Here is a 13,552-nt window from a genome sequence, read left to right as displayed (position 1 = left end):
ATTATCAGAGAAAGGGGCTTTAAACCGCAAGTGTTCATGGGAAGGGGAGTCCAAACACGTCGTCCTGTTTAGGCCGACTTATCATTATTTTTCCTTCCGTATGTTTCAATACTTAAAATTATACTAAAACGAAAAAACACATTTATATGTATTTCATTGTAAAATGTACTTTTATAACCCGTATTGTTTTCAGCTATTTTCTTACCATACAATGTTCCTCAAGGGCGTGAAAGTGTACATATGTACATCAAAAAAACCGCCAAGGAAAGGGGCTTTAAACCACAAGTGTTCATGGGAAGCGTAGTCCAACAACGTCGTCGTGTTTCATTATTTTTCCTTCAGTATGTATAAATACTTAAAATTATACTAAAAGAAAACAACGCATTGATATGTATTTCCTTGTATAATGTACTTCAATGGCGGGAAACTGTATATATGTACATAAAAAAAACAATGATTATAGAAACGGAAGTGCTATCAAGCTGGGAAATGTAGTTTTTATTCCGCTTTCATAGGAAAATCGCCGAGAGAAAGGGGCTTTAAACCGCAAGTGTTCATGGGAAGCGTAGTCCAGACACGTCGTCCTGTTTCGGCCGACTTATCATTATTTTTCCTTCCGTATGTTTAAATACTTAAAATTATACTAAAACGAAAAAACACATTTATATGTATTTCATTGTAAAATGTACTTTTATAACCTGTATTGTTTTCAGCTATTTTCTTACCATACAATGTTCCTCAAGGGCGTGAAAGTGTACATATGTACATAAAAAAAACCGCCAAGGAAAGGGGCTTTAAACCACAAGGGTTCATGGGAAGCGTAGTCCAACAACGTCGTCGTGTTTCATTATTTTTCCCTCAGTACGTATAAATACTTAAAATTATACTAAAAGAAAACAACGCATTGATATGTATGTCCTTGTATAATGTACTTCAATGGCGGGAAACTGTATATATGTACATAAAAAAACAATGATTATAGAAACGGAAGTGCTATCAAGCTGGGAAATGTAGTTTTTATGCCGGTATCATCGGAGACTAGCCCAGAGAAAGGGGCTTTAAACCGCAAGTGTTCATGGGAAGCGTAGTCCAAAATCGTCGTCCTATTTCGGCCGACTTGTCATTATTTTATTTTCCCTTCCGTATGTTTAAATACTTAAAGTTATACTAAAACGAAACAACGCATTGATATGTATTTCATTGTAAAATATACTTTTATAACCTGTATTGTTTTCAGCTATTTTCTTACCATACAATGTGCTCCAATGGCGTGAAAGTGTACATCTGTACATAAAAAAAAAAAAAAAAAAAAGATTATAGAAACGGAAGCGCCTTCAAGCTGGGAAATGTAGTTTTGCAACCTGTATTATCAGAGAAAGGGGCTTTAAACCGCAAGTGTTCATGGGAAGCGTAGTCCAAACACGTCGTCCTGTTTAGGCCGACTTATCATTATTTTTCCTTCCGTATGTTTAAATACTTAAAATTATACTAAAACGAAAAAACACATTTATATGTATTTCATTGTAAAATGTACTTTTATAACCCGTATTGTTTTCAGCTATTTTCTTACCATACAATGTTCCTCAAGGGCGTGAAAGTGTACATATGTACATAAAAAAAACCGCCAAGGAAAGGGGCTTTAAACCCCAAGTGTTCATGGGAAGCGTAGTCCAACAACGTCGTCGTGTTTCATTAGTTTTCCTTCAGTATGTATAAATACTTCAAATTATACTAAAAGAAAACAACGCATTGATATGTATGTCCTTGTATAATGTACTTCAATGGCGGGAAACTGTATATATGTACATAAAAAAACAATGATTATAGAAACGGAAGTGCTATCAAGCTGGGAAATGTAGTTTTAATTCCGCTTTCATAGGAAAATCGCCGAGAGAAAGGGGCTTTAAACCGCAAGTGTTCATGGGAAGCGTAGTACAAAATCGTCGTCCTGTTTCGGCCGACTTATCATTATTTTTCCTTCCGTATGTTTAAATACTTAAAATTATACTAAAACGAAATAACGCATTAAAAGTCTTTCATTGTAAAATATACTGTTATAATCTGCATTATTTTTTTTGACATTTTCTTACCATACAATGTGCTCCAATGGTGTACAAAAAAAAATTATAAAAACGGAAGCGCTTTCAAGATGGGAAATGTAGTTTTTATGCCGGTATAATCGGAGACTAGCCCAGAGAAAGGGTCTTTAAACCGCAAGTGTTCATGGGAAGCGTAGTCAAAACCGTCGCCCTGTTACGGCCGATTTATATATTCCAAAAATACTTAAAATTATACTAAAAAACACAAAAACAAGAAAACGCATGTATGCTATGTATTTTATTGTAAAATTTACTGTATTATTATATCTGTTTTATTTTAGCTTTCGCCCTTTTTCTTACCATTCAATGCACTCCAATGGCGTGAAAGTTAGTTTTATTTTTTTTAATTGAACAACAAACATACATTAATAATAATTCACACAACAGTCAAGGCACTTTCAACAACACGGAAAGAAAACAAATAGAGTATTAATGATTAATTTATAAAAATATATATATATAAAAAATAAAAAAAGACAAAAAGGGTTAGGGTTAACTAAATCACTGTAAATTACTTTAACAAATGTATTAATTTAAGGGGTTTTGAACTCTTAATCATTCTCTAGGATTTGATTGATAATTGTGAACCATTAAGCCGATTACAAAATGGCCTTATTTTCATAAATCGACATTTAATGTTGCCTGGAGCATTATAATGTTTCCAATTAAACAATGATTATTAAAATGGAAACGCTATCAAGCTGGGAAATGTAGTTTTAAATCCAGTCTCATAGAAGAATCGCCCTGAGAAAGGGGCTTTAAACCGCAAGTGTTCATGGGAACCGTAGTTTAATAATGTTGCTCTGTTTAGGCCGATTTATTATTTTTCCGTCCGCATGTATGTTTTTTTTAAATACTTAAAAATATACTAAAACGATACAACGCATGCATACTATGTATTTCATTGTAAAATATGCTGTTGTCTTCTGTATTATTATTTTTTAAGCCATTTTCTTACCATACAACAGGGGTGTCCAAAGTGCGGCCCGAGGCCCATTTGGGGCCCCCTGCTGATTTGTTAATGGCCCCCGGCCCATTCTAAAAAATACTATATATAAAAATTTTAAACATAAAACAGTGTAATAAAAGAGTAGACAGTGACATGTAACAAGAAAAATTTGCAATGTCGACACTAATAACACAAAGCTGCCATGCGGACTGTTATTGACCCGATGAAGGCTCCAATTTCTTCCCTGGAACAATTTCACTTTCAAATATTTTGCGGGGATAATATTGCATATTTTGTGCGAAACAAAGTTTTGTTTCACAAAAAGGGCATCAAACAAAGAAAAAAAATATGAAAAAAATGATAAAATCTTATAATCAAGAGATCTACAGACTTAAGCATTAAAAATAAAAAAATATAAATATAAATTTGGCTTATTTTCAACACTTATTCTTTTTCAGACCCAGTAACCCTTCGGCTGACGGCGACGCCTCTCGAGCGGGGGAGTTAAACAGCTTATTCGCCCGATTTGAGAGAAAAACACCTGCAGCCGTCACAACAGTTCCACCCAACACCCACAGCAGCTGCACCCTTATACTGGAGGAGCATGAGGTGAGACGCACGCTGAAGGCAGTGAACCCGAGGAAGGCTACGGGCCCAGATGGAGTCCCGGGACAGGTACTAAGAGACTGTGCAGACCAGCTGGCCGGAGTATTTACGAAGATCTTCACCCAGTCCCTCTCCCAGGCCGTCATCCCATCATGCCTGAAGACTTCCACAATAATCCCGGTGCTGAAGAAGAACTCTGTCAGATGTCTGAATGACTACCGTCCAGTTGCACTTACACCTATAGCTATGAAGTGCTTCGAGAAGCTGGTACGGACCCATATCACCTCAGTCCTCCCTCCCGAGCTCGACCCACACCAGTTTGCCTACAGAGCCAACAGGTCCACAGAGGACGCCATCGCCACAGCCCTACACTCCTCCCTGGGTCACCTGGAGACGGGGGGAAGCTACGTGCGGCTGCTTTTTGTGGATTATAGCTCGGCATTTAACACCATTATTCCTGATAGACTGGTGTCCAAACTGTCAGACCTGGGTCTCTCGAACTCCATCTGCATGTGGATTAAGGACTTCTTATCCAACCGCCCCCAGAGGGTGCAGTTGGGTCGCCACATGTCATCAAGCCTGCACCTCAGTACCGGCTCTCCACAAGGCTGCGTGCTGAGCCCCCTTCTCTACTCCATCTACACATACGACTGCACACCTGCCCACTCCAGCAACTCCATCATCAAATTTGCGGATGACACCACCGTAGTGGGGCTCATCTCGGAGGGAGACGAGGCTGCATATCGGGATGAGGTGGAGAAGCTGTCGGATTGGTGCAAAGTCAACAACCTGGCCCTGAACACCTCCAAGACCAAGGAGCTGGTCATAGACTTCAGGAGGAAAAAAACGGACATCCTGCCCCTGATCATCAGTGGTGACTGTGTGGAGAGGGTCTCCGACTTCCGCTCCCTGGGAGTCCACCTGGCCAACGACCTATCCTGGAGCACCAACACCACGGCTACCATCAAGAAGGCACACCAGAGACTGCACTTCCTGAGAATACTCAGGAACAACCACCTCTCACAGGAACTGCTGGTGTCCTTCTACCGGTGCTCCATTGAGAGCCTCCTGACCTACTGCATCTGCGTGTGGTTCAGCAGCTGCACGGCCGCAGAGAGAACGGCGCTCCAAAGAGTCATAAAGACCGCCCAGAAGTTAATCGGATGCCCCCTCCCCCCCCTGGCTGACCTGTACAGCTCCCGCTGTCTCAGGAAAGCACAGAGCATCCTGAAAGACCCATTCCACCCCGGGCACAGCCACCTGGAACTGCTACCCTCAGGCAGACGCTACAGGGTGCTAAAAGCGAGCACCAATAGACTAAAAAATAGCTTTTACCCAAGAGCCATAGTAGCACTAAACAGGCACTGAGTGTCCATATGTCCATCATGTCCTCATGTGTAATGTTTAAATGTTTTTCTATTTTTTTGGACTACAATGTGAAATAATGTTTTATGTATGTATACATAGATACATCTGTCATCTCTATCTTTTTTTTTTTTAAATTTTTATTTATTTATTTATTTTTTTTTTTTTTTAAATTTATACTACCATATTGTATATGCACCTTAGGAGGAGCTGCTCCAATTTTGTTGTTCTTTGAACCTGTTCATTGCAATAATGACAATAAAACTCTATTCTATTCTATTCTATTCTATTCTATTGTTATGAATCATTGACCTATTTTGGGTTCCAATTACTTCACGTCAAATATTCCACTTTGAAATGTTTTAGGGGAAAATGTTGCATAGTTTGTGTTTTTGCCATATAAATAAGGGTTTTGACATACAGGCCATAAACATAAAAAACAAAATGTAAAAAAATGTTATAACGACAGACAGACCTGAAGTTGATCTCGAGATTCAAGCCTTAAATGAAAAAAAAAAAAAATGTATGACTTATTTCTACATTTTTATTTTTTTTTTTATGACTGAGACGACCGGGGACCAAACTTGAGGAAAGCCATAAAGGTAAAAAAACAACAACTATTGTATTGCTTTTAAAAAAGAAAAATATCAAAATGGGACGCCGCATACTTTGATTTTTCAGTCTGCGGCCCTCAGTGGAAAAAGTTTGGACACCCCTGCCATACAAAGTGCTCCAAAAGCGTGATATTGTACATATGTGCATAAAAAAGACAATGATTATACAAACAGAAGCGCTATCAAGCTGGGAAATGTAGTTTTTAAACCTGTATGATCGGGGAATCACCCAGAGAAACGGGCTTTAAACCGCAAGTGTTCATGGGAAGCGTAGTTCACTAACGTCGTTCTGTTTATGTATGTATATATTTTTTAAATACTTAAAAATATACTAAAACGAAACAACGCATGTATGCTATGCATTTTATTGTAAAATATACTGTTACTATTTTTTTAGCCATTTTATTACCATACAATGTGCTCCAAAAGCGTGACATTGTACATTTTTTTATTTGTATTTTCTATTTTTTTTCATGTTTATTTATAAATTTCAACAATTACAAACAGTAAGTCAAACAACAATATAAAACATTATAGCGTGACATTGTACATATGCACATAAAAAACCGATTATACATTCGGAAGCGCTATCAAGCTGGGAAATGTAGTTTTTAAAACGGCATCATTGGAGAATCACCCGGAAAAAGTGGCTTTAAACCGCAAGTGTTCATGGGAAGCGTAGTTCAGTAACGTCGTTCTGTTTATGCCGGTTTATTATTTTTCCTTCCGTATGTACATTTTTTTAAACACTTAAAAATATACTCAAACGAAACAACGCATGTATGCTATTAATTTCATTGTAAAATATACTGTTGTCATCTTTACTATTTTTTTTTAGCCATTTTCTTACCATACAATGTGCTCCAATGGTGTGAAAGTGTACATTTGTACATAAAAAAAAACAATGATTATTGAAACAGAAACGCTAGGAAGCTGGGAAATGTAGTTTTTATGCAGGTATTATAGGAGAATCACGCAGAGAAAGGGGCTTTAAACCGCAAGTGTTCACGGGAAGCGTAGTTCACTAACGTCGTTCTGTTTATGCCTATTTAATATTATTTTTACGTCCCTAAGTATATTTTAAAAAAATACTTAATAATCCAGTAAAACGAAATAACGCATGTATCCTATGTATCTAATTGTAAAATATACTGTTATTATCTGTATTTTTTTTTGTTGCCATTTTCTTACGAAACAATGTGCTCCAAAAGGTTGACATTGTACAAATGTACATAAAAAAGATAATGGTTATAGAAACGGAAGTGCTATCAAGCTGGGAAATGTAGTTTATATGCCGGTATTATAGGAGAATGCCCAGTGAAAGGGGCTTTAAACCGCAAGTGTTCATGGGAAGCGTAGTTCAGTAACGTCGTTCTGTTTATGCCTATTTATTATTATTTTTCCGTCCGTATGTATATTTTATTTAAATACTTAAAAGTATACTAAAACGAAACAACGCATGTATGCTATGTATTTCATTGTAAAATATACTGTTATAATCTGTATTTTTTTTTAGCCATACAATGTGCTCCAATGCTGTGAAATTGTACATATGTAAATAAAAACAATAATTATTAAAACGGAAGCAATTTCAAGCTGGGAAATGTAGTTTTCATTCAAGTATCATAATAGAATCGCCAAGAGAAAGGGGCTTTAAACCGCAAGTGTTCATGGGAGGCGTAGTTCACTAACGTCGTTCTGTTTATGCCTATTCATTATTATTTTTCCTTCCGTATGTACATTTTTTTTAAATACTTAAAAATACACTAAAACGAAACAGCGCATGTATGCTATGTATTTCATTGTAAAATATACAGTTATAATCTGTATTTTTTGTTAGCCATACAATGTGCTCCAATGGTGTGAAAGTGTACATTTGTACATAAAAAAAAAAATCCAATGATTATTGAAACAGAAGCGCTATACAGCTGGGAAATGTAGTTTTTATATCGGTATTATAGGTGAATCGCCCAGGGAAAGGGGCTTTAAACCGCAAGTGTTCATGGGAGGCGTAGTTCAGTCACGTCGTTCTGTTTATGCCTATTTATTATTATTTTTCCGTCCGTATGTATATTTTATTTAAATACTTAAAAGTATACTAAAACGAAACAACGCATGTATGCTATGTATTTCATTGTAAAATATACTGTTATAATCCGTATTTATTGTTAGCCATACAATGTGCTCCAATGGTGTGAAAGTGTACATTTGTACATAAAAAAAACCCCCAATGATTATTGAAACAGAAGCGATATACAGCTGGGAAATGTAGTTTTTATGTCGGTATTATAGGAGAATCGCCCAGGGAAAGGGGCTTTAAACCGCAAGTGTTCATGGGAAGCGTAGTTCAGTACCGTCGTCCTATTTATTATTATTTTTCCGTCTTTATGTATATATTTTAAAAACAATACTTAAAAATACACTAAAACGAAACAGCGCATGTATGCTATGTATTTAATTGTAAAATATACTGTTATAATCCGTATTTTTTTTTAGCCATACAATGTGGTCCAATGGTGTGAAAGTGTACATTTGTACATTAAAAAAAATCCAATGATTATTGAAACAGAAGCGCTATACAGCTGGGAAATGTAGTTTTTATGTCGGTAGGAGAATCGCCCAGTCAAAGGGGCTTTGAACCGCAAGTGTTCATGGGAAGCGTAGTTCAGTACCGTCGTCCTATTTATTATTATTTTTCCGTCTTTATGTATATATTTTAAAAACAATACTTAAAAATACACTAAAACGAAACAGCGCATGTATGCTATGTATTTCATTGTAAAATATACAGTTATAATCTGTATTTTTTGTTAGCCATACAATGTGATCCAATGGTGTGAAAGTGTACATTTGTACATAAAAAAAAACACCCAATGATTATTGAAACAGAAGCGCTATACAGCCGGGAAATGTAGTTTTTATGTCGGTATTATAGGAGAATCGCCCAGGGAAAGGGGCTTTGAACCGCAAGTGTTCATGGGAGGCGTAGTTCACTAACGTCGTTCTGTTTATGCCTATTTATTATTATTTTTCCGTCCGTATGTATATTTTATTTAAATACTTAAAAGTATACTAAAACGAAACAACGCATGTATGCTATGTATTTCATTGTAAAATATACTGTTATAATCCGTATTTATTGTTAGCCATACAATGTGCTCCAATGGTGTGAAAGTGTACATATGTAAATAAAAAAAAACACCAATGATTATTGAAACAGAAGCGCTATACAGCTGGGAAATGTAGTTTTTATGTCGGTATTATAGGAGAATCGCCCAGGGAAAGGGGCTTTAAACCGCAAGTGTTCATGGGAAGCGTAGTTCAGTTCCGTCGTCCTATTTATTATTATTTTTCCGTCCGTATGTATATTTTATTTAAATACTTAAAAGTATACTAAAACGAAACAACGCATGTATGCTATGTATTTCATTGTAAAATATACTGTTATAATCTGTATTTTTTGTTAGCCATACAATGTGCTCCAATGGTGTGAAAGTGTACATTTGTACATAAAAAAAAAATCCAATGATTATTGAAACAGAAGCGCTATACAGCTGGGAAATGTAGTTTTTATGTCGGTATCATAGGAGAATCGCCCAGGGAAAGGGGCTTTGAACCGCAAGTGTTCATGGGAAGCGTAGTCCAGTACCGTCGTCCTATTCATTATTATTTTTCCGTCTTTATGTATATATTTTAAAAACAATACTTAAAAATACACTAAAACGAAACAGCGCATGTATGCTATGTATTTCATTGTAAAATATACAGTTATAATCTGTATTTTTTGTTAGCCATACAATGTGCTCCAATGGTGTGAAAGTGTACATTTGTACATAAAAAAAACCCCCCAATGATTATTGAAACAGAAGCGCTATCGAGCTGGGAAATGTAGTTTTTATGTCGGTATTATAGGAGAATCGCCCAGGGAAAGGGGCTTTAAACCGCAAGTGTTCATGGGAAGCGTAGTTCAGTACCGTCGTCCTATTTATTATTATTTTTCCGTCTTTATGTATATATTTTAAAAACAATACTTAAAAATACACTAAAACGAAACAACGCATGTATGCTATGTATTTCATTGTAAAATATACAGTTATAATCTGTATTTTTTGTTAGCCATACAATGTGCTCCAATGGTGTGAAAGTGTACATTTGTACATAAAAAAAAACCCCAATGATTATTGAAACAGAAGCGCTATACAGCTGGGAAATGTAGTTTTTATGTCGGTATTATAGGAGAATCGCCCAGGGAAAGGGGCTTTAAACCGCAAGTGTTCATGGGAGGCGTAGTTCAGTAACGTCGTTCTGTTTATGCCTAGTCATTATTTTTTTTCCTTCCGTATGTACATTTTTTTTAAATACTTAAAAATACACTAAAACGAAACAGCGCATGTATGCCATGTATTTCATTGTAAAATATACAGTTATAATCCGTATTTTTTTTAGCCATACAATGTGCTCCAATGGTGTGAAAGTGTACATTTGTTCATAAAAAAAAACCCAATGATTATTGAAACAGAAGCGCTATACAGCTGGGAAATGTAGTTTTTATGTCGGTATTATAGGAGAATCGCCCAGGGAAAGGGGCTTTGAACCGCAAGTGTTCATGGGAAGCGTAGTCCAGTACCGTCGTCCTATTCATTATTATTTTTCCGTCTTTATGTATATATTTTAAAAACAATACTTAGAAATATACTTAAACGAAACAACGCATATACGCTATTATTATTATCACACTATTATTCGTAGCGTTCGGCCATTTTCTTGCGTAGTCCCCACCACCCCCCACCCCGTCGTTACGCATCTTTGTGAATCGCAAGCCGGGGGAGGTCGCCCCTCTCTCGGCCGCACACCAGCAGCATCACCCGCCGAACCCGCGGAAGAGAGGAGAGATGTAAGATGGCAGAGCTACAAATGCTGTTAGAGGAGGAAATCCCCGCCGGCAAGCGAGCTCTGGTGGAGAGCTACCAAAACCTTTCCCGCGTGGCAGAATACTGCGAGAACAACTACGTTCAGGTAAGAGGCTGGGGAAGAAAAAAAAATAAAAAAATGACGTTACATTCGATGAGTGGATGAGAATCTCCGTCGTGTCGCCGCCGCTTGGGTTAATATCAACCACACGGACCGCTCATTCCCCCTGAAAAAACGCGTTAATTGCCGCCACTGTGACGAGTCGGTCGTCTTAAAGTGTCGTGGAATACTTCACACCGAGACTCCCCTCGACGTGAAGGCTGCCGGGGGGTTGGAAGAGAGGGTGTGTCGTTGTTCTCGCCCGACCGGCCGGCCGCACTCAACCCGCTTCAATGTCACCTAAAAACGGCATGAAACCGTTCATTTCCACGCTGTACGAGCCGGAGCCCTTCCCCCCCGGCATCGGGCTCACATCTGCGGGGAAAATGAAGAGCGAGCCCCGGTCATGTGGCGCCGATATTGTTATTGCAAAAAAAAAAAAGGGAGCTAAAGTGTTTTTATATATTAAAATGTTCAAATTTGTTCGGCTGGACTCAAAACTGGGATTACATTTTTTTTTTTTTAAATAATTTTAACGAGGTGGCGACTTGTCCAGGGTGTTTACCGCCTTCCGCCCGATTGTAGCTGAGATACCGCCACCCCAAAAGGGAATAAGTGTTAGAACATGGATGGATAATTTGAACCCCAATTTAAAAGTTTATAGCCTTTTTGAAACCAAGAGCTACCTTTTGGGTACTGATTCATGCAAAGGGCTCCCAGTTTGATACACACTTAAATTGCCAGAAATAGCCAATTTACTCAATTATTAATAATATTAATCTTTGTGGAAAGACTGATCATCTTAATGAATTCTCCCAATAAATTTTTGATGACATGTTTTAAATAATTTAAAATTCAATCTGCACTTTGTTAGAATATATAACAAATTGGACTAAGCTATATTTCTAACAAAGACAAATTATTATTTCTTTCTAGATTTTCCAGAACAAAACGAAATTCAAAAGACTTTGAAATAAGATTTAAATGTGATTTTACAGATTTTCTACTTTTGCCAGGATATTCTTTTTGAATTTTAATCATAAGTTTGAAGAAATATTTCACAAATATTCTCAGTCGAAAAAAAAGAAGCTAAAATGAAGAATTTAATTAAAATGTATTTATTATTCTTTCCAATAAAAAAAATAATGTACTCGAACATTGATTAAAATAATCAGTAAAGAAGAGGAAGGACTTTAAAAGATATATGTGTTTAAAAATCCTAAAATCATTTTTAAGGTTGTATTTTTTCTCTAAAATTGTCTTTCTGAAAGTTATAAGAAGCAAAGTAAAAAAATAAATGAATTTATTGAAACAAGTTAAGTCTTTAAAATATTTTCTTGGATTTTCAAATTCTATTTGATTTTTGTCTCTCTTAGAATTAAAAATGTGCAGCAAATCGAGACCAGCTTGCTAGTGAATAAATCAAATAAAAAAAAAATAGAGGCAGCTCACTGGTAAGTGCTGCTGTGACGGACTCAAGCCGTCGTCTTGCGGGTTCCAAGGACCACCAAGGAAGGACATGCCTTTTGAGCAGCTTTAGACTTCTTTTCTTTTTCAATCAACAAAAGCTTTTGCGTGTTGCTTTTCAGCCTTCCCGTTGTCTGCATCTGCCTCTTGCTCGTGTTGTCGTCTCTCTCTCTCTCGTTCCTTCCTGGTATGGGTTGCTCTCGCTCCGCACCATCACCAGCCCCGTTCTCTCCTCCTTCTCCCCTTTTATACAGCGAAAGGAGATACGTTAATCGTGTACAGGTGCGCGATCCACACACCTGATCTTGTTTGTGGCATCGCTCCCGGCACGCTCCGCCTCGCCTCTCGCTGGCCATCCCCGCCTCCTCGCCGCCATCTTTGGCCGGGCTCCAGCGTGCCCTGCCTCTCTGTCGGACCGTCGGCTCCGCCTCTCCACAGCTGCTATTTCAGCTATTTTTAGAACAGGCCAGTGGGCGACTCATCTGGTCCTTACGGGCGACTGGGTACACGGGCGACTGGGTACTCACGGGCACTGCGTTGTTTACCCCTGGTTTATAGTATTCCTCGCACCATAAGGCGCACCGCCGATGAACGCTTGTCCCTTTTTGGAGTGAGGGGGGGGGGGGGGGGGTGCTGGGGCCTATCTCAGCTGCATTCGGGGCGGAAGGCGGGGTACACCCTGGACAAGTTTCCACCTCATCGTGGGGCCAACACAGGTAGACAAATTTAGTTTGTTTATTTGGAACATGCAATCCATCCATTTTCTACCGCTTGTCCCTTTTTGGGGATGCAGGGGGGATGCTGGAGCCTATATCAGCTGCATTTGGGTGGAAGGTGGGTTACACCCTGGACAAGTCGCCACCTCATCGCAGGGACAACACAGATAGACACATTTAGTTTCAGTTTATTTGGAACATGCCATCCATCCATCCATTTTCTACCCCTTGTACCTTTTTGGGGTCGCTGGAGCCTATCTCAGCTGCATTTAGGGCGGAAGGCGGTGTACACCCTGGACAAGTTGCCACCTCATCGCAGGGCCAACACAGATAGACAAATCCAGTTTCAGTTTCAGTTTGTTTGTAACCTGCCATCCATCCATTTTCTACTGCTTATCCATTTTGGGGTCGCTGGAGCCTATCTCAGCTGCATTTAGGGCGGAAGGCCGTTTACACCCTGGACAAGTTGCCACCTCATCATAGGGCCAACACAGAAAGACAAATTTAGTTTCAGTTTATTTGGAACATGCCATCCATCCATTTTCTACCGCTTGTCCCTTTTTGGAGTGGCGGGGGGTGCTGGAGCCTATCTCAGCTACATTCGGGCGGAAGGTGGGGTACACCCTGGACAAGTCTCTACCTCATCGCAGGTCCAACACAGATAGACAAATTTAGTTTGTTTATTTGGAACATGCAATCCATCCATTTTCTACCGCTTGTCCCTTT

General features: G+C 38.3%; 1 protein-coding gene across 4 annotated transcripts in view; it reads left to right on the top strand.

The window, feature by feature from the left end:
* The first annotated feature begins 10,448 nt into the window (after positions 1–10,448).
* abi1b (abl-interactor 1b) overlaps positions 10,449–13,552 on the top strand; it is a 111,936-nt gene continuing 108,832 nt past the window's right edge. For all 4 annotated transcript variants that reach the window (XR_009804815.1, XM_061890897.1, XM_061890898.1 and 1 more), the window contains exon 1: positions 10,449–10,649. Coding sequence is in view for 3 of the 4 variants with exons in the window: in XM_061890897.1 (XP_061746881.1) it covers positions 10,533–10,649 (117 nt within the window). In the remaining variant the exon portion in view is untranslated. The remainder of the gene's footprint in view (positions 10,650–13,552) is intronic.

This window comes from Nerophis ophidion, linkage group LG28, assembly GCF_033978795.1.
Source record: "Nerophis ophidion isolate RoL-2023_Sa linkage group LG28, RoL_Noph_v1.0, whole genome shotgun sequence".
Lineage (NCBI taxonomy): Eukaryota > Metazoa > Chordata > Actinopteri > Syngnathiformes > Syngnathidae > Nerophis > Nerophis ophidion.
This window is presented reverse-complemented; position numbering and strand designations above follow the sequence as displayed.